This window comes from Bombus flavifrons, chromosome 2 (genome assembly GCF_040668555.2).
Source record: "Bombus flavifrons isolate JBK064 chromosome 2, iyBomFlav1_principal, whole genome shotgun sequence".
NCBI classification, from domain to species: domain Eukaryota; kingdom Metazoa; phylum Arthropoda; class Insecta; order Hymenoptera; family Apidae; genus Bombus; species Bombus flavifrons.
The window spans coordinates 4,104,728-4,127,643 of NC_138443.1; the positions used below are offsets into that span (position 1 = coordinate 4,104,728).

The 22,916-nt window shown below is 31.6% G+C and overlaps 1 protein-coding gene across 2 annotated transcripts in view; it reads left to right on the forward strand.

Moving 5' to 3' along the window:
* Positions 1-22,916, forward strand: part of SNF4Agamma (SNF4/AMP-activated protein kinase gamma subunit) — a 131,568-nt gene that overhangs the window by 78,394 nt on the left and 30,258 nt on the right. For both annotated transcript variants that reach the window (XM_069132552.1, XM_069132550.1), the window contains exon 8: positions 13,804-13,937. In XM_069132552.1, coding sequence (XP_068988653.1) covers positions 13,804-13,937 — 134 coding nt within the window. The remainder of the gene's footprint in view (positions 1-13,803; positions 13,938-22,916) is intronic.

The following is a 22,916-nucleotide window of genomic DNA, read 5'->3' on the forward strand; positions in this document are numbered from 1 at the left end:
GAAGAGATAGAAGGATCTTCGGATAGTGAAGAGGAAAACTTCTTGGAAGTGTGTCGTAACAAGAAAAGGATGCGTATTTTTTCTAGTTCTGACTCCGAGGATGAAAGGACGAGCGTTCCAAGCACATCCCAAAATGTAATGGGTGAAACTGAAATTGCAATTGACGGGGCACAGTGGATAAAACTGAAAGCAGCCGGATCTAGGGGTAGGACGCCCGTTCGTATGATATTCAAGGATATCGCAGGGCCTACTGGCTATGCTAAGAGAAACATTATGTCGGGTTGTATAACTAGTGCTCTCGAATTGATAATTGATAGACACACAGTGGAACACATAAAAGATTGCACTGAAACCGAGGCGCATCGAGTTTTGAAAAAAGACGGACAGTCACAGTTGCTGAGTTACGTAGTTTTCTAGGAGTTCTATATGCCCGGGGCGCATATGAAGCGAGATCATTGAAAGCCTCCGAAAGATTACAAACAGATAAATTTGCGCTGATATCCGAAATATGGAACGGATTTATAAGTAATAACCAGGCTTGTTATAAGCCATATGTAAATATCTCAATAGATGAACAATTATTTCCAACGAAAGCCCGATGCAGGTTTACGCAATATACGCCGAATAAGCCGCATAAATTTGGCATTAAGTTTTGGTTTGCAGTTGACGTCCAAACAAAATATATTTTGAATGGTTTCCCTTATATGGGGAAAGATGAAACTCGATGCTCAAGGGAAAAAAGGACAAGATGACTTTGTTTTCCTCAAATTTATATAAATCAGAAAACTGCACGCTTACTGTGTATAAAAATAAACCTAACGTAAAAGTCCTCCTTCTAAGCACCAAACATACAGGTATACAAGTAGAAAACAATTATAAACGTGTTATAAACGTTATAAATTATAATAAAACAAAGTTTGGTGTGGACGTCGTTAACCAGATGGCACGCAAATAATAGTGTGAAAGCAGGGAGTTTGCGATGGCCCCTTCAAGTTTTTTTTCAATATTTTAGATTTGGCAGCGATAAACGCGTGGATATTATGTAAAGAGTGCACCGGATCGAAAATATCCAGGAAGGAGTTCATATTTTGCCAAAGATCAGATGCTTCATTTCTGTCACTTTCAACGTCAGAAGTGCGAAAAAGTTGCCAAGTGGGCTAGTGTAAAAAAAATAGAAGCGATAATTGTTGTATATATTGCAAAAAAGATCGTATGCGGAAAATGCACAAACAAAATTCAGTATATTTGTAAAAAATGTGCTCAATAAATATGATTACCCTATAGCGTTAATATTATTGTTATCATTTCCGTGATAATTAAAAAAAAAAGACTTTTTAGTTATTAATAATTTATTTAAACGTGAAGCCTAATATTGTTCAATTCAGATTTAATTTGAATAAATCGATTTTTTAAAGAAAATGCGTATTTTCGTTTACCTGTCAAATTGACGGGTCCTCGTAGAGATAGGTATCTAAGAAACGCCCGTAAACCTAGTGTTAAAGAATAACATGATGCTAAAATTCGATGAAATAAAATGAATTGTTACTAGTAACGTTATTTTTGGTCAATAAGAAATTGAAAATTTTCAGACTATTGACATACTTGGAAAAAAATGTAAAGAATTTCAAATTAAATTGTGAAAATTTATAATACTAATATTTACCAAAAAGAAATAACCTGTCACTATTAGTTACATTAATAATAATAATATTAATAAAAATAATAATAATAATAATAATAATGCACACTCAATACCTATCAGTTTCAATAGTTTCAAGATCAATAGCTTAGTAAACCAGAAGTTATAATATTTATGAGAACTTTCAGGAGAAAATCAACATATTTAAATTTATTTAACTCTGCTGTAGTCCTTGATTCAACTGAACATTTAAGGTTTCCGAGACGAAAGTGACGTTTATATGTAAAATTCGTTTTCTTAGTTTTATTTTCTAACTACAGGATCAAGGAAATGCTATATGTTATTATATGTTTTTTTTATAATGCTTTATAATATAAAGCTGGTACATTCTACTAAAGTTATTTATTTATAACAAGTTGTAAATATATGATAATAGTAGCTTTTGACGTTCGTAACATTTTTGCGAATTTTCCCTTTGTCTTTTAGTACATATGTGGTATCTGTCTCTTTTTTTGTGAACTGCAACTTTTTCAGCCGATGTTGAAGATTCCGACGTATTTATAACACTCCACCATATCTCTTTTGCAGCTTTCGTACGCGACTAATATTTTCACCGTATAATATAATTTTGTATCAATCCGTTCTCTAAATTTTCTACGAATGCTCTTTTTCTCAAAGATATCGGTTTTCACGAGGAATTTACTTTAGGATATAAAACATAAGCATTCAATGCTGATATGTCTAGCACAGTTGAAAAGACTGTTATTGGCCAATTATTATAATTTTGGATAGAAATAGAACTATTATAATGTTATTTTATATTATTTATTTTTTCATTCGACTTTAATGTCAGCCAATACTTCAAAATATTTCATTTTAATGATTGATTTCCATTTTAATATTTATAGACAAAAATGAGCCGAAGACGTTATATGTAACTATTTCTATTTGTAACGTACCATTTGAAAAGGGACAATGAGATTTTAATATAATGTCACGAGGATACAAACAAGCATATTTATAATAATTTTACTGAGACCATAGTAGGGTTAAAACATTTTTCAGTACTAAAATCTATCAAAATAATATGAACAATATTCATAATAATAATAATCATCAAATATTATATTATTAATACTGGCGCAATTAACCAAATATAATAATTTCAAATAAAATGCTATCAATCTTTTATATAAAAAATATATTCAGTAGTATGAAATTTCCTCAATATAATCTGACGGAAGGACAAATGTAAATATGTAAGTTGTACGTACTTATTAATCGGATGCATTCATAATTCTGCGGTCATGCCAGATGCGCATCCAATGTCGCGTATCACGCGGAGAATCGTGGCTATTTCACGAAAAGTTAGTTGTTTATAGAAATGGAGACGGTTCGTGGTGCCAAAAATTGATCCGTCCTTTTACACCAATCTAAATATCGAACTATCTCTGCATGAGAGAAATTTGTCAATTTGTAAATACACATAAAAGACAATTTATTCATCGATTATTGCACGTACATTCGTAACACGAGCGATCTTGCCTCACAGAAGCTGTAAATACGGCACGTATTCCATATATTTGCATGCAATTTAGACTCGAACACGAGTTACTTTAGAATTGGTTTGCGTAAGCAGAAACCAGCATTAAGAGTTCGAAGCTCCGCTAAATTTAGATATTTCGAGACGAGTTTAATTTTCGAAGAGCATCGTATTTGTCCGACTACATTAATCTCCGCCTATTCACGCTATTTTCTTGAGTCGAACAGCAGTTCTTTTGAAAGCAACGAAAATCTACATTATTCCGCCGCTATTGCAATATTTCGCAAATCTGTAGTACCTCAGTTCTTGTATATTGAGATACATAGTACACATAATGCTATGTATATTTGTTCTATCAAGCAATTAGCCAGTCAAACTGTAATAAGTAATAACCGAGTTTCTTCAATCGATACGTCCACGTGTCTCCGAGTCATTTGGTTTCATTTATTCCATATAAATAGCACATGTGTGTGTGTGTGTAATTGTTTGTCACAGCTTCACCGGAACAGCGTCTTCCCTATTGCATTAACGAACAACGATCTTGAGGATCATCGAGCGACATCGAAAATCGAGAAGAAAAGACTGCTCGGATACATTCTGCCTGATTTACAATTTTCATTAAATGAAAAAGAAGTAAGAGAAGAAGAAGAAGAAGAAGAAATATTCTTCAAAGATCAACGATATCTTCTTAAAAATACAAAATAAAAGGGAAAAGTTTTTTAGTAAGATGCACGGAATAAGTCATCTACTGTCCCACCATAACTCCCACAATGGCGACACAAGGACTGTCAATCATCATCAAGACAGGAGTTCCTCCGTGTCTGACGCTAGAACACACGACACAAAGATCCTGCAGGAGTTATTAAATCACAAACATATCCAAAGACGAATATCTCGAGGTTCAGTGAGCTCGACGTATTCTTATGGTTCTTCAACATCCTATGGCTCGTCTCACGGCTCGTCTCGCGGCTCGTCTCACGAATCGTCTCACGGCTCGTCTCGCGGCTCGTCTCACGACTCGTCTCACGGTTTAAACTCTTCCAATTACAACTCATCCCTCCATCACAGTGTGCACAATCACTCGGTGTATCATACGATTCATGGGAGCAGCCACCATCATCAGTCGATTCACCATCATCATCCCCTTCATCATGTTCATCAACTACAGTCGCAATATCCACAAAATCATCAGACGAGCAGCGGAAGAGCTTCACCCACGTCGCTCAATCTGACCAGCGATCACGAGAAGCATCATCATCATTACAGCATTCAGGAGATGATACGACACTTTGGGAGAAGATTAGGCCATATGAGGCGACAGAGCGAATGTCAGGACCCGCCTAAGAAGAAAGAGGAGGATTTCCGGAATAGAAGCCAGAGTCTGGATGGCGGCGCGAAGCATCCTAGTCTGAGGGATGCTGATTGTGAGACCACTTACAGAATCTACGAAAGCATTCTTAGGCAAGGTAACGGAAAAAACGTATCGAAATGTGGGCTGCGAAAATTTATTAGAATTCTGTAGATTTGGTCAGTTATTCTAGGGTGAGAACGAATATTTTTATTGGCACGACTGAAAAATTTTATTATTAGATGCTAATTTCTTTTATTTTTAATATTAATCAGTTGCATATATGTATATAGCTAAAACTTTTCATTTGTCTGTTTGTAAGATAGACATTGGAATGGTGCTTAACTCGATGGTTGAACAATTTTTTTATCCTATATTTATCTATGAAATAAAAGTATTACATAATTGAAACTTCGGGACTCGAGGCACAATTGAATTAATATTATTAGTGAAATTTTACAAGAATTATAAGTTGCAAGTTATCAGTACTAATAAGTTCTTTTATAGGTTTGTTTGCTTAATAAAAGAAATGAAATTTTACAAGTAAATTGTACAAATTGCCGTAATTATTTGACAAAAACTTATAAAATTATAAAAGAAAAGTCGATAACGTATAACCTGTTAATTCACTAATATTATCAGTTAAACCCTTTCAGAGATTTTGCTATTCTGTTTTCTAATACTTCAAATTAATATCTCTATTCTAAATTAAAATCAATTTCATATCGAAGATCTAACGCTTTAAGGTCAAGCGATTAATTCGAATGAAAAATATTGTACGCATAGATTATAGATTGTTTCTCTTCTTGTTTAATTTGGCAACTTAAGTAACTTCACACTTTTATATTTGTTTGCCTCATAAAATTGCAAGTGTAAGACGCGTTTATTTACAAGAATATTTGAAATCGTTGTTGGTTTATGCTAATTTTCCTATTACGTATCATTACGCAAGTTGTTTTGAAGACGGTTGAAAGTGAGTATTTCCTCTATTTCGATGTGCCAATTTGAATTAGACTATTCGCGTTTGAATTTCTGAAGTATTTAAAGATATGTATATGTATGTAGAATGTATATGTCATTGGAAGTCTACATGGTTCAACATGTAAATGTCAATTATTATTATTATGATAATCAAGTTTTAGCCGAATAATATAAATATAGAACGATAATTCTAATTTCTAAATTAAATATTTAATATATTTAATGGATTAATTATATAAAAATATCATATCGTTATTAAAGTTACTATAAATTATCACTATAAAATTTATTATCAAAATATCATAAGAAGAATATAAAATGCAAAGGAGTAATGAATTTACAGTTACCTACAGGCACTGATACGAGACACGAAGAATTATTTCTCTATTTCAAAATGTTCGTCGTTTCTGTCGATACAAAATTGACGGTAGTAAAAATTGGATTTAGTCCTCTACATAGTTCATTTTGATTTTTTTCTTCTCATTGAATGAAACTTTAATTCCGCGTATCACTTCATCACGTATTGATTCTGATTTTATAGGAACTCTTCCTTTTTTTTCTTCGCGTTATCAATGGATAAAATTCTAATGGATGTAATTGATGTAATTGATGGAAAATTCAATTTATTCATTCTATTGGATAACACATATATCGTTTCCGTAAGTTTTTCTTAATTTTTAATGTTGTTTGTCAGAAAATGGTTCAAAATTCAAGGAAAACTATATAAAACTTTATATAAAGTTATTATTCTATTGGGTAACACTGCATCGTTTGTTTCAGAGAATCATAAGTTTTGTACAATTTTTCATATTGTTCATGAATAAATGTTCTCAATTTTAAGTACCATTTTATAGGGATTCATTGTAGTTAAAGAAATTAAATCGCCATCATAATTGTGTTTAAAATCAATGTTTTTGTTACTGGTGAATCTCGGGCGCTCCTATATAATTACTGCATTTAATTCTTGCTCCAAATGAGACAATATTTATTTGATTCTTTTTTTTTTGAAAATTTCTCTCACTATTCGACACTCTATAAGCAATAACATCTTCCACTCTCACTAAATGCATCACAAAGTTTAATTTCGATATTTGCTAATAAGGCTACAAACTTTCCAAACAATCCAATACATATATTGCGATATCGACGACCTTTTTCCTTTTTTGAATTGTACTTAATAACCACGATATAGTTTCTTTCATATTTCGTATTTTTATTGAAATCCTTTAATAAAACCTCAGACAATTTATATTTATATAATATTTGTATTTAATAATATAAGTATTAATAATAGTAGAAATAAAAGATGTCTCGTGTAAATATCGCAAGGTTTATTTTTTAAACGATTAGAAATGGGAAAGAATGTTATAAAAAGAGGATGAAATAGTATATAGAATGAGGTATGTCTCGAAATTAACTTTATGCCGTGGATGCATTATGTATGAGCTCTTTTCAGCTGCATGTAATTTTCGTCTGCCTATAAAAAAATATTATAAAATACTGATACTTAAAAATGACAAAAATTTGAAATTTTATATATTATTTCTTTCTCTTTATTGCGTAATGAATGTGCAATATAATATACGTGAAACGATTAATTTCTATTGAAATGTAGGCCTGTAGTCCCTCTTCGTTTGAACGAAGAAATTATTCTATTAAATTATTACGAATTATTTCTACTAATGTGCTAGACTTACAATTATTGTAGTTGTACTATACTTGTGGGTTTCTACTATATTTTTGGCTCCCAAATGAATGACGTTAGGCAATATTTTGTTCTGCAAGCTCAGCTCCGTAGAGTTCAGTTACCATTGAAAGATCAAGAATCACCTTGACCCGATCGCGTAACTATTCCGCTGTCTAACAATAAGTGGTTTACATATTCAATACCTCATTGCAGAGTTTACCAGCTTCATCAGCTATTCACGTATACATATATTTTTAGATCCTCCTACCGTCTACCTCCTACGACCTTATTGTTAGTTTAAAATCTTGCACGTAATATTTGAGCAAGCAAGGGAACTTTTGTCTAATAATCTAATTCACAACATAAGCTGATTTCTACTTATTATATTATATTAACTTACTATTAAACTGTGAATGACAAAATAATGTACTTGTATGTATAACATATACTATTACTTTCTTTCTTCGAATCCTCCATATTCTGTAGATATTTTATTTTCATTCTGTTCGTATTATTCTATGATTACTATAGAAAGCTTTTATTACATAGAAGTAACTATTGTTTTTTCCATATTTTTATTTCTCTAATTTGCATTATTATTTATACCGGTAAAATCCTGGAAATGCAGAAAAGAAGGTTAAATTTCTTCAAGGTAAAATTGATCGAGTATGTCAATTAACTGGCCGTGAGATGAAATATCATCTGAGCAATGCGAATGTGGAATGTAACGAGGAAACCGAAGCCGACCGTTCCTTCTCCATTCTAGTTATTCTAAAGGTCACTTCCACCGTTGTGCATCATAGTTAGACCTCAAATATATTTAAGAATTTATGAGAAGTTTGGTTACAGTGTTTCGTGAGCGAACGAAATTTCTGCGTAGGTTCCATTTCTTTATTTATATTCATAGAAACGTGAAGTTATTCATTAAATACGTCAATCTTTATAGGGAATAAAACAACCATCCGAAACCAACGATTGAAACGAATTCCGAAATTTTAACGAGAAAAAGTTTATTTTACGAAATACACGACCGGAAATCTTGATGTTTTTGGCGTCACGCTGCGCCACGTCATCCAAATCGTGAGAATCTGCAGAATTCAAATCTTTCGTTTCTCACGTTTCGAAGAATGCAAACGGGGTAATATCACGCAACAGAAATGAGACATTTTGTTTTATGCGGGCGATGTGATAGCTTATTTTTTCTTAGGAAGCATGTGCGGTAAAACTTTGTGTTAATATCATAGTTTTAAATTTCTATTTTATCTGCTTATCATTATACTACTATACACAGCTATTTTGTCTGCTTATGATTACACTATTATCTACATATCGTTGTTAATTATCGTTGTCAGTTACTATTTGCTGCAAATAGCACTATATTTGCAGCAAAGTGATCTATAACGCTCACGAAGAATTTGCATACCTTATCTATAGATACACTTATTTTCCAAAGAAAAATTTTTTTATCAGGTTTTACATTCCATTTTGGTAGTACGAAATTTTTGCAGTCATATGAAAGTACATACTACCAAACGATAATATATTTTAATATATATTTAATTAATTGCTATGTAAATGTTATAATAAATACAGTGGTGTGCAAATATTTGTTGCAGCCACTATACATATTTGTAATAATTAACGGGTTGAAAATCGTAATGGCGTATATCAAGATTTTGACAATTTGGATTTAGTCGCGTGTCTCAGCTCTTAAAAACATCATCCTACTAAATGTCATAAGAGACTTATAATCGAGTAAATTTATAAGAAAATATATAACTTTATTCTCTGTCATAGTATAAGTCAATACTTTTTGATAACCATGGATCAATATCGAATTTAAATGCATTTTTTATAAAACTTAATGAACTAAATTGGCTAAACTAAACTAAACTAGACTAAACTAGGCTAAAAGATTTAATTCTAGGTACGTAATAGTTATAATTTTGTTTCACACTTGTCAAAATATATCGAATCTGATAATTCATAATTGGATGAACTTTTAAAGACTGTCATGGATGAAATGTCACGTCATGCGAATTTTATTCTAACGTTGACCTGTAATAATACTGATATTTATTTGTCCTTCAATGTTGAATATAATGATAAGAAAAATTGCATTTGTGTTCGACCTTATTGATTTTTAAAATAAATATTTCACCCATGATAATTAACGTGATTTCCTTTAATGATAGCTTCCAAGGGTTAATATCACGTTTAAGAAAAATATAAACCTATTAACAATTTAGCGACGAAACCAAACAACTCGAATTTTCAATCATCTTTGTATACAACGATCTCTTATCTTCTATCTCGATACAATAATAGATCTCTTATTATTTTAATACAATGAATCTCTCCGGTTGCAAGCAAATCACATCTTTATCGTTGTATTATAACGTACATATAAATTACATCTTCATATTTGTATCATACACACGTACGTATGTACTTATGTAAATTGCATGATACTTATATTTTTAATTTGTAAGGCTACGATCCACCTTTCTGAAATTGATTTATCTTTATTACAGTTGAATCTGGATAACTCGAACCTCTATAAGACTACAATCTTGATCCCCTTTCGCTCCGCTGCGAGAACTTCTAGACGTCGAAATAAAATCGCAGATGCATTATTTTATCTCGGTAACTCGAACTTAGAACAGCCAGGCCTCTACTAGTCGAAGTGTTTATCTTTAAAAGTTGAATTTCTATTGCTGCTGCCTCTGCAACTCAAAGTGTAACCATAGTTATGCTATATGTTGTAAGATGTAAGAAGCCAGTTATTCGATATTGTCTCCTTTCCTCCTATTTTTAGGATTGTCTCAAATAATGTAGAACGGATAACATAAGACCTACCCCTACTTCGTCGCTCTCCAACGACGTGTAAATCCGTGAAACTAATCTTCTTTCCTCAGTCGTACACTTGCTATCATCTCCCGCGTCTTTAACTTTTTATTTATATACGTTGAATACGATGAATTCTAAAAGGAAGTGCTAACTCTAAAATGCTAACACTTTCTGAGAAGATGAATGTAATTGTGCGTTCGTAAAAAAGCTTCAGTATGTCGAATCTTCGTTTGTTAAATCTCTTTTACTTGGAAACTTTCGATAAGTCTGTAATTCAAAGACTCCAGCTCTTCCTTTGAGGTTCGAATTACCGAGATTCGACTGTAACATGTAATTCTGTAATCATAGAAATTTCTAAAAAAATGATAGAAAGATGTAGAATAAGTCACAGAGATGGACTTCATGAGCGAGTTCAATGTGAACACAATTGAACTGTAAATAAACAGTCGCATGGGATTTTATGTATTCTCATAGAATATAGCAGATGCACATTGTACACGTTTGCTCATAAATTGTGTTAAATTATAATTAGTTAAGGTCAGTGTTGGTCAACCAGTATGGCCAATCCGTGAGCATGAAATTTATCAGAAGGAAGAAATTTAACAAGTTTTATTTTCGGTGATTCACGTATGGGTCATGATGGGCCGAATTTACATATTCAATGACGCACCACTGTAATGGCGTGTAAAAGGAACGATGAGTATCTTATCGCAAGTATCGCAACATAATTCAAATATAAAGTCTTCCAAGAAGTTTTTTATCCACAAAATTTCATAATTTAAACCTGAAGTTTTACAGGAATCTTGTTGACGCGCTACGCACAGAATTTGCTTAATGTCTATGTATTACTGTATACGATGAGCAAATATTTCCTAATAATAAAATAGATGTCTGTTAATGTGTATCGTGTTCGCATATACATATTTGTATATCAGTTTGTTAGCTGGGAAAGACGGGTAAACTCGTTGTTACATAAAGTTCTCAATTTCTTGGACATAATAATTTTGTTATTTATGCATCTACAATTTTCTAATCCGCCATATTAAAAGTATTTCACTTTGTATGTTGTATATAATTTTTTTCAATAAAAGTAAATTGTGTTTATTGACTTTCAATTCGATAATTATAAAAATTTCTGATTAAGAAATGGTTAGGTTAACAGGTTATATATTAAACGTTAAAAGTGTTTTGGCACAATTTAAACAATATTGTAATGTATGGTATTTTTTTTAATTTTGTTGATTAAATAGAATATGATTTATTAGATGGAATATGATATTCTTGTTACCGACTTGGATTCATTAGAGTAGTTTTATATTTCACTGGTAAATAGGAAAGAAATATTTACCGACTATGGCGCTTACATATACAATACGATGGAAAATGCATAAGGTAGAAATATAAATGATAATTCTTAACATGCAAGGCATCAATTTTCATCGAATGACAAATTATTCTTTGATTCTGACACATCTTGTGAAACTACCGAGCGACCTTCGTTTCTGAATACATTAACATACGTTCAAGATGTTTCATTTGTCTTTTCTGCCTCCGTATCTTTGTTATTTTCAGCAGTATAAAATAAGTATTATGTAAAGAGCATTGTAAAAAGACAATTTTAGTATTCGAATTTGTTCTTTTTAAATTTCTGATCTCGTCGATATGAGATGATAGTATATGTATTTGAGAATAATATTCGTGCCTATCTTTGTTATCATATTCTTATATCTTCATAACTAATCTATTAAAAAGCAGCATAACAAAATTATCAGTGATCTTGAAAACTTAAAAACAATTTTGTGATTCGAAATTTATAATTACAGTATCTTTTATGTAGAAATAAACAATTTTGCTGTTAGTACGTTTCTTGTTCCTTTTTGTGCTGTAAAAAATATCGCAGATATAAACTGATGAAATACAAAGATTAACAATGTAAATGTAATGGAAAAAGAACCGTATGAGATGTTGCCCGGAAAATTCGTGCCGATTTTCGGTAGGTGACATTAGGACAGGTTTGAATATATCAGAATGATCGAAAACAAATGACATGTGTACATATTCTAAAGGGTGATCTTTCAAACATCTTTAGAACAAAATTTGATTAGCAGACATTAATTTTTGTTACTTTCATACGCTCTTAAATATGGAAGGAAACAAAGTGCATTATAGGCATTTGATGCTTTTCTTCCACCGGAAGGGCAAAAATGCCGCACAAACAACAAATAAGATATGCGCTGTTTATGATGATAGATTTAAAGCTGGTGATTCTTGAAGATAAAGAACTCCCGTGTATGCCCCCCATACTGATGAAGATTAGATCAAAACTCTGATCGAGAATAACTCACGCTATACGACACGTGAATTAACAGAAAGATTAAAAATATCAAAATCCACTATCCACGAGCATTTTGCGAAGCTTGACTATATAAATCGTTTTAATGTATGAGTTCCCCACGATTTAACGGAAAAAATCTGAATGATCGTATTTACATTTGCAACTCACTCTATAAACGCAGCGAAGAGACACCATTTTCGAAGTAAGTAGTGATGGGCGATGAAAAATGGATTATTTATAATAATGTTGGGCGAAAAAGATCTTAAGGAAAGCGGAATGAATCACCTTTGGCCACCCCAAAAGGCGGTCTTCATCCAAAAAAAGCTATACCCTGTGTCTGGTGTTTCTACTAAACAACCAGACGATAAATTCGGAAAAGTATTGCTCGCAATTAGGCGAATTAAAAATAGCAGTTGAACAAAAACGTCCAGGCAACTAGCGAATCGCAGGAGCGTCGTGTTCCATCAGGACAATACGCGGCCTCATGTGCCATTGTCTACTCGACAAAAGCTGTTGGAACTTGTTTGCGATGTGCTACCCCACTCACCGTATTCACCAGACATTGCGCCCTCAGATTTTCACCTTTTAGGTCATTACAAAATTTCTTTAATGGTAAAAGCTTTAACTCTTTTGTCGACATAAAAAATCACATTGAAAACTTCTTCGTCGAAAAACCTGAGAAGTTCTGAAAGGATGGAGTATTCAAATTGCGTGAAAGATCGAGAAAGATTGTGGAACAAAATGCCACCTATATAATTCAATCGTATACCGAGATTTAAATGTGCTGCATTTGAATTTTCCTTAAAAGTCGGAACGAACTTTCCGGAAAACCTAATACATACATGCCCCCCGTTATTTCTAACGGCTCGAGGTAAACCACGATTGATTTTGCCTTTTTCTTTAATGAACCATGTGACGTAAAACAGAAGAAGAAGAAGAAGAGAAGAATATTAATGTTATAAAACCAGTTAACTCGTCACTCGAAATAATAATATCGTGATCTCTTAACCTCGTATTTTTAAGCATATCGGTTCATTTTTGTTATAAATAAATTATATCATATCTACATTTACATGGACCAATATTCTCTTAATTTAGATTGGTTCTTCTTCGTTAATATTTTATTCTATGACGCTTCAATTAGTAGATTATATACATATATTAATTATTACATATAACGTTAATACGTAACATTCACGTTAATTTAAAATTTAATTTAATAGAAAAATTATTACAATTAAATTAACTAAAATTAAGAAATAGAAATAGAAATTATAATCCAATAACGTCTTTTCTTCTTTTTTTTCATGCAGTTTAAATTTCTATCATCATTTATAATTTTATATCAGACACTCGGTTTTTTAATTATAATTTTCGCATTATATTAAACCAACGATGAAATATGAATTGAAAATTTCAGGCGCACTTAGACGGAGCTCTTTGGATCCTGGTGCCAGACGATTCTCTTTGGGTACACCCGCGATTCCTCATAGAGCTTCCGATGCTTGTCTAGATCCTGTGCACGCCGCCATCCTCTTTCGAGACGCGAGAGGGGTGAGTGTTAACTTTAATCTAAGTTTTTATAAGTCGATGCTGGTTCATCAACGTTAATTTTCGTAATCTATTTCTATCTGCCAAGATCTTTATTGGGGATAAGTAACATATAGGGTGTTCCACATAAACTTGCAATAGTTGCGATATGTTCCATTCACATAAACTTGTGGATGTAAGAATGTAGAGCATCCATATAATATGCAGAGATATAGAAAATTTAAAAAATACCCAAAATATTCACTGTAATACTTAGACTGCGGATGTTTATGGATTGACGAGAAATTTAAAAGTGTAAAAATGTATAAAATGTAATGTGAATGTAAATATCCAAAGCATGGTATATTATGTTTATTAGTAGATGAAAGACACAGCTCTGTTTAAGTTCCATTCTTTTGATTAGCCTTTAGTTAATAACAATTCGAATTTATATGAACATCCATAACTCTAAATTCTAATAATTATAATAAATACGTATTTATTGGATAAAACAAATTCCTGTGTGGCTTCTATTTCATTAATTATGTCCATGAAAATATGAAACTGAATAAACAATATTTTATATATTTGGTAGAAAAGACTTCACGATCGAAAATTTTCACTTTAGATTGTTTTTTTTATATTTCAAGATCATTTTTTTATAACTTTTTAAATATTTTTATAGTATATAAGATAGTAAATAAATAATATAAATAGGTAAATAAATAGATAATGGTGAACAAGACGATTATTAATATACAATATGTGTAATTTATGATGGCTTTAAAGAAGAATGTCGGATAATATTTTGTCGGAAGGTGAAAGCGGATGAAGCTTATGAGCCTTAGCGCATGAATTAATATTATGTACATAGATAACACCCATAAAATTATTCTTATTTTGGCGATTGAAGGCCGAGAAGTTCATGTATTTATCACATTAAGAAAATGTGTTAAATTAAATTGCCAACATTCATAGTGTTTTCTAGTAAACTGAAAGCGAATAGAAATTTCAATATAAAGATTTTGTACGCTTTTGCTTTTCTGTAGATCATAGTCTATTGATATAAAGATAAAAGAAACGTTTCTCAGTAGATATTAATATTTTTCCATTATTTAGAGAATCAAATGTACGAGTATATTGAGGGCATATTAAAATATATAAAGTTTCATTAAAAAATATTAGTGAGCTCGAAACTCAATTAATTTGAATTAATTAATTATTATTAAATATAATAATGAAAATAATAGTAATAATTACCTATCCTATTCAATCGCATTAATAGAAATGTTTTAACTATGCTGATGATTTCCAAGATCAACTTCTCTTATATCTTTTCTTTTTATATTCAACTATGTTAATAGGCTCTGTGCCTTTATTAGAAATCAGTATTAGAAATTTATACGCGAATAACATGATAATTGTCTGAAAAACGACACCTCATAGTCATAAAATAAACATGACATGTGCATTATTTTAATAAAAAAAAAGTAGTCGCTAATAGTAATCCTAGAAAGTTGATGTGATTTTAGATAATAAAACAACATTCAACCGTGCAAGTAAAATGGAACATCTTATACATCTAAAGATTGAGTTCAAAGCGTCCAAATTGACTTCTTTGCTCTCGTATGCTTTAATTATTAATTTAAGTTGTATTTAGTTGAAGACGATTAGTGCAAAACAATGATATACAAATATTTTTTTCACTTCTTTCTCGTTCTCCCTGATACAAGCTTCTCGCAGCGGTAAATTTTTCATTATCACGCATTCCATGCGAGATAAGAAGCTCATGTTTGCAAGACGACGATATCCAATATCTGCATCGCGTTACGCGTCTACGGTGTCCTTAGGCTATGGTTTTCGCACAAGGTTGCTGGATAACTAACGGAACATAAACAAAACGTTCGCAAGTCGCTTATTTTTTTTGTCTTTTCCCTCTATTCTAACTCATTATACATATGTAAAGCATTTGTATATATCGTCCGACGAAACGCGAGAAGAATCTAGGTCACAATGAAAGCTTGGAACATAAGAGAGAGGGAAATTCAATAGAACCGTATAGAAAAGAAGTAACGTTCTTCTCATAGGTGCTTTATCATATTGGAGAAATGGGACAAGGTTATCCTTTCTGCTTATGTATCTAGTCAAATGAATGAGATATGTGACAAACTCGTAAATGAAAAGTTACCAATTTGATACATAAATTGTTCGTTAATGATTTTGCTTTTTCTCTTGCCAATTAAACACATACATAAAGTTGTAATGGTCGGTAAGTAGTATCTGGCAGTTGGTAAAGATGATACCTACGACATTTTGATAATGTTTCTTAAGTGATGGAACAGCTATTCTTTCTATGTTATCGACGCTAGTTTAAGTTCATTTTTATTGGTATTTGTTAACATGCAGTTGATTTTCTTCTCTACATTTTTTATTTCATGTTCAATTTTAGTATCATTTTTAATATTATCGATTTACCATAGAATAGTACATACTACAAGCACCTACAATATTACAACATTAATAGTGCAAGAAATTTGAACTATATATAATTTTGAAATAATGAATGAGATATAGGATACTATACGGTTGTATACACAGGCGTGGAAACTCCGGTGGAGGGAGCTCTTAATGTCGGGAATTGTGTTTTACAGATCGGCCGTCATAGAGTGCTACAGTCGAGAAGTTAGCATTTTGTATTTAGCGCCATCCTTTGGTGAAAGCATTGAAGGTAAAAAATATAAATTAAACCACCAAGCTTACTCAATGACCGAACTAAATTACTTTTCACAATTCTTTACCATTAATTTAAGGTAAATATATATATATACAGAAAACTGTACTTTAAATGAATTAATTGTAAACTATTATTAAATATGTATTACTTTCAACGAAACAATTTAACAAAATCACAACTTTCAAATCAAATATGCATACATATATTTAATATTTTTATATTTGACGTGTATATTGGAAAGTAAATTTGTTTTTAATCTTCTTAAATTCGTTAAAAAATTGTGTAACTATTAGCTCTATCTGTAATACACGTAAATAATGTCACTTCCAAAGTATACATGATTGAAACATTTCAATATTATTAAACTGTTTATTGTAAAAGCAAAATTATAGTGTAATTTTAGACTTTACAAAGGTTTTTAATAATTAAAAATATATTTATATTATATAACATTTATTAGACCTAAGTTAGATATAAAATAATAAAAGTACAATTACATACACAATAATAAAAGACAGAGAAGAAAGGTTCTGACTACTTCCACACGATGGCGTTACACAACGAATCCTAACTTGTCAATTGAAGCGCCGTATTGCGGACAAATTAAGAAACATTTTCCGGTCTGTATGTATGGCCGTGGCTGGGGCTAAGTCTTATAGGCATAAGGCAGATCAGGAAATGTTTCTCAATTTGTTCGCAGTAAAATGCTTCAATCGATTTGTGAAGCTTTGTCGTACAGCGCGACCTCGTGTCTTCAATCTGTAGCACGACCGTACACAACATTTTCTGTGTCACACGAAATATTCTATAGTTTAAATATATTCTGAAAAATTATGAAAAGTACTTTACTTCAGTTTCATTTATATTCTTTATCTTCAGTGCACACAGTTATTGCTTTCACCGAAGAATGTAAAAGTTAAATGTAAAAGTTTAAACGCTATGGCTAGTTGCCGATTTGTAAAGCGCATCTTACGATCATGATCACGACATTAAGGCTGAATGCACATAAGCGACATTTTACCGCGGAATCTCGCTATGACCATATAGCTGTCTTTATTGTTCTTAATAAGAAAACAAAGAAAGAAATATGGTCACAGCGAGATCATATAGTAAAATATCGTTCGAGTGCATGTAAGAGTCTCCGTTATCCCCACTACGGAAGTTGTCAGACCTATATGCTGTGTGTATATATGCGATCGTGGGACAGGGTATGTGTTGTATATATATGAAAAATGTTACAGTTATATATTGTCTATGCTTATATTTAGGAAACATATGTAAAGAATGTGTTTTTATCGAAACTCTATCATGACTTTAAATATAGAATCGTAGATTGTAGGATTTGTTAAGATGTATTCTTGGAGCTTCGTCAAATATGCGTTGTGGGAAGGGTGCAAAAATTTGTTACCAGTGATATATAAGTTTACGAATAGTCTTGAAAAAACATTGTCGGGTAATGTAAGACACATGTTCTTCACTCTCCATTCTTATTCATTTTCATTCTTCTCGTTACTTTTCTTCTTCGTGTTTTTATTTTTATTTACAAAAATTGAATGCCCAAAGCTCTTAGAAAATCCCTTTTATTTACTCGAATTGTTTTCTATTTCTAACCGCAAAATATATACCTAAAATTTATTTATTTTCATTTACTTGCTTACTTTAACTCTCTATAACATGACATAACTTGAAAATTACATTATTTAGTACATTAGTTACAATAGTATATAATAGTAATAATAGTACAATAGTATTTATATATATAAATCTGTCCTTTTAAATATTATTTCTATTATTAATATTATTATATTAAATATTTATTATTGTCATATTTTCTTTTATTATTACTATATTATCACGTCAGTAACAATTATTAAAATCTATCACTCATATTAGAATCAGAAACATTTTGTTGCAGCATAAATTCTGCCCGCCTCTTTATTTATATGTATAAGTAGGTTATCAAAGTTATAATTAAGCTGCAGATTTTTATGCAAATTTAGAATTTTATAAACACAACTGAGGAAACAAAATTTAGATAGAAATTTGCTTTAACTATTAAAAATTATATCGAATACTTTACTTTGTATATTTTATGTGGTTTTATATATTATAGATATGTAATTCGCACACCTTTAAATTTTATACAAATGAATAAAGATCCGCAAACTAGTTATAATAAATGTAACATTGCTACATAAGTCGATATAAACCGTGTTCCTAGAGGTTATACATGATACATTATTCCCACTATTTCCATTAGTCTCTTAATAGCGGGGCATTCAGAAAGGTTTTATAATGACAAATATCGCTTAGAATAGATCGAATAGATCTTCGCTCTTTACATGCAAAACAATTTGGCTAGAAGAAATTAAATAATTTTAAGATCGTAAAAATGCAGTAAATATAAATAAATTCCAAGATGTTCGTAACAAAATAACATAACGTGTAAAGACGAATGTTAATTGAATTTATAGATGATTTACTCTAGCAGATAGAACATATGCAGCAATTTAATAGTAATCAACCGTATTTTTTATGAGCAAAGAAAAATCTGCTTATATAGAAGATCTAATTACAGCTCTGAAAAGAAAGTGAAATATTTAGGGAAATTATATATGTATCTCCGCACATACATACACACACATACGTGTTGAAATTCGAATAAGTTCTTTGTTTTGTATCACTTTCTCTTATTCACGTTGCATTTATGGCACATGCCCCTACGCTTATCTGAAACCTTATCGCTCTTGTTTCCATAGTTGAACGACAACTACACACGATAAAAAGTGTTTACAGTCTGCGCTATGAACGTAGTTAAATACATATCATACATATGTATGTCATAATCTCAATATGAATAGACTTTCGGGTACAGTTACTTATAAATTCTTATAAATCATGCGAACCACCAAAGGTATTATAAAATTATGAAAGGGGTTAAAAATCTAAATAAAATGTATGATATCTACGTACAACGTACTTAAATACTTCGAAAGATACGCTCTATTGATAGCGTGTTATAGGAAAAAATATACAGAAAAATCGATTTACTATAGACTTTCAACGCAGATAATTTCGTAGGTCATATCTTAAATCGATTTGACTATCAAGCGATTAAAAAAAAAAATTTGTTTGCTGCAAGCGTTATCTATTACTCATCGTGTACCAAAGCTGTATAATTTGCATGATAAGGTCCATTTTTACCGCGTCCTTTTTAGATGCACCGATGTTCGTGAAGTATAAAGTATAAACGAATAGAAACGGTTCGTAATCTGCATGCTGAAGTTTAAGTAGACATCAATTTCACTTGTTCACATTCAATCACACTTGCGAAACAGCCTTTGCACGAGCTACTATAATCGTTGTTTTGCCGCGAAATTTTAGTATTCATTATGTAACTCACGAATTCTAGGAAATTTTGATTTGTCAAATATTTATTGCTATATATTTTCAGAAAATTGTTGCCCTCTCAGTTTTTCTTTTTTATTGCGTTTTTTTAACTGATATTCTGATATTTTCATACTTGTATAAATTTTTATAATATTTACAAGTTTTTATCAAGTTTTTCACAGAAAATGACGAGCTTGTTTTTATTATTTTACTTAAGAATATGAGTAGGATGTTTTATGGTTCTAGAATGTATGTATCTATGTTTCGTAGAAACATTTTGGTTCTTGGTTTCGGAATCATTTTGGTTGAGTACGGTAATGGCTGTTATGGATATCGAAACTGTGTTTAATTTTATATTATTGTATATTCTATTATCTTTTTATATAAATTATCAATAACTACATAAGGGAGATTCATAATATATATATATATACATTTCTTTTTTCCCCAAAAAAGATATCCATCTTACAGTTTCAAAAACATAATGTATTTAACGAGATCGAAATTTTCAGAAATATGATATATTCTTGCGTTCCGTATAACATATAATGAAAAACGACTTCCATAGTAAAAAGAAATAATTCTCCTGCAAAGATTTACTATTTATCACGATTAATCATACTTAGAATTTATTACCTTTTAACGACGAAGATATTTTTAACTTTCCAATTAATTCGATGCTCGATTATATTATTTATTGCTTCACATATTGATTTTGTCAGTTCTAACTGACCAACCTTACTATACTCTACGATTAAAATTTGGGTCATCAATCAACCATATACATTATACATATATTATACATATTTATTATATATATTATATATATATATCAAATTAGTCTCATAAGTCTTACCGTATTAGCCATAATCCATAATATACGTAAATATTATTGCAAGTTCTTTAGAGTGACAAAAGACGCACACGGATCAGTGACAAAATAATCAACGTAAATGAAGATTCACGCGGCGCACGTGACTTTCCCAGGGAAAGAAACAGAAAGTCCGTGAAATTGCATCGGTTGAGTGTCGCGCGCGCATACGAGCCGATGCGCCGTAAATTTCCGACACAACGTGTCGCGGACTCCGCCGCGCCGGCTTGAAAGCCGATCCAGTTTGCAACGAGCGACCGCGCTGGTGTTGTCCGCGACACTAAAATCCTCGCCCCCCTCCGACTTTGTACAATCTCATCACAAGTCGATTTAAATCAGCCTAAATTGTCCACGAGGAACATTTTCCTGTTACTTTCGAGTAACGATATTTTACATATATTGTATTACTTTCGTTGTATGTACAATGTACGTCCTGAAATGTTCAACCGATTAAGTTCAGTTCTCGATGAGACAACGAAGAAACTAAATACTCGTTTTGTTAATCAATGAACAAAAGACAATTCTTGTATTCGACGATGTGACGATGAACAGTAACAGTGATTTAGGTCAGTGTAGTTCAAGGTGAATTTGATTGTGAGTCTAGTCAAGTGTGAGGACCAGTTTTCCCGAGTTTCCTCTCATACGTTACGTTGAAACTTGGTAGATAGGTCGATAGTTGGTGGCCTGTAATTCGACACGTAACATCCGCTACCACCACCGGAAACTTGACAAAACATAAATGACTTTGAACTTTGAGGTTGGATCTTCGTCAAACACTTCGCCCCGTAATTCTAACCTTACTCTGATCTTCAAATTTTGTCGTATATCAATTTTACCCTTGTTTCAACGAGTAAAACGGTTTCTAAGCTTTCTAACGAAGAGTAATTTCAGCATAATATTGAAACGATAAATCATGTATACATATCAATAGTTTAACTCTCATATAGCTTTTGAAATTTTCTTCAAATTTGGAGAATTTTTGGTTGAGTTTGATATGAATCCAATAGGCAGGGTTAAAATTATTTGGAACAGCCTGTTTCGTATCGTTGAATAGAGTGCAGAGGAAAGTTTCCGATTTGCGAAAGAAGGAGCGAATAAATTGCCCCTTCGAACTGATAAGAGCCAGAGCGTCGTCAGAGTGACAGCATGCAACGATGCGCTAGGTCAGTGTTGGTATTGAATTCGTGCAGGATCAAAGACCGTTGCGAATGTTTCCTTCTAGATAGAAACATTACCGCGAACGCTGTTGCGGGCCTCGTTACCGATGGACAGCCACGCCACGACAATGACGAACACTTGTTGCTAAAGGCTAGAGACGTGTGTCCAACGAATACCTGCTCCCGTTCTTCTCTGACATTGTTTCCTATTGGAATTATTGCACTCGTGGGGGTAACACACAGTCTGCTATTTCATTCGTGAAGTAATGAAACTTTCCTCGGATATTGTCAGTCCCGGATGAATAGAGTGAATTAAGGTTTTCTTATTGATAGGCAATTTCGTTCGATATATGCACGTTCGATTATGTATGTAGATTTGACCAAATTCAAATTTTCTGGTTACTCTTGTAGATATTGGACAATCATTAGTCACATACATACGTACATCCAAATTTTTTTTAATGAAAAATATTCCTAATCGAGAACATCTGAATGAAGTTTCAAAATTCTGAATGAATTTAGATTTTTTATTGTGTACATGTTATAATTCAAAATTTTGTTAATGATCCTATAAATTCCTGATAAGGTTGGTGATTTATGATTAGATAACTTAATTTTCGTATGTTTTTTGAAAATTATACATGTTAAAAGTTTCCTTAATATTCTAACAGTTTGACATTTTCTAAATTTGTTTCTTGGAGAAGTTTAATATTTAGAAGAACTTTAATATCTATGATGTTGATGTAAATTTTGAGCGACGCTCTCTATACGTTTTATATTCACTTAACACGGTGACGCACATAATGGTTCTCTCTAGTCCTGATAATTAATTACCGTACATTTATCTTTAT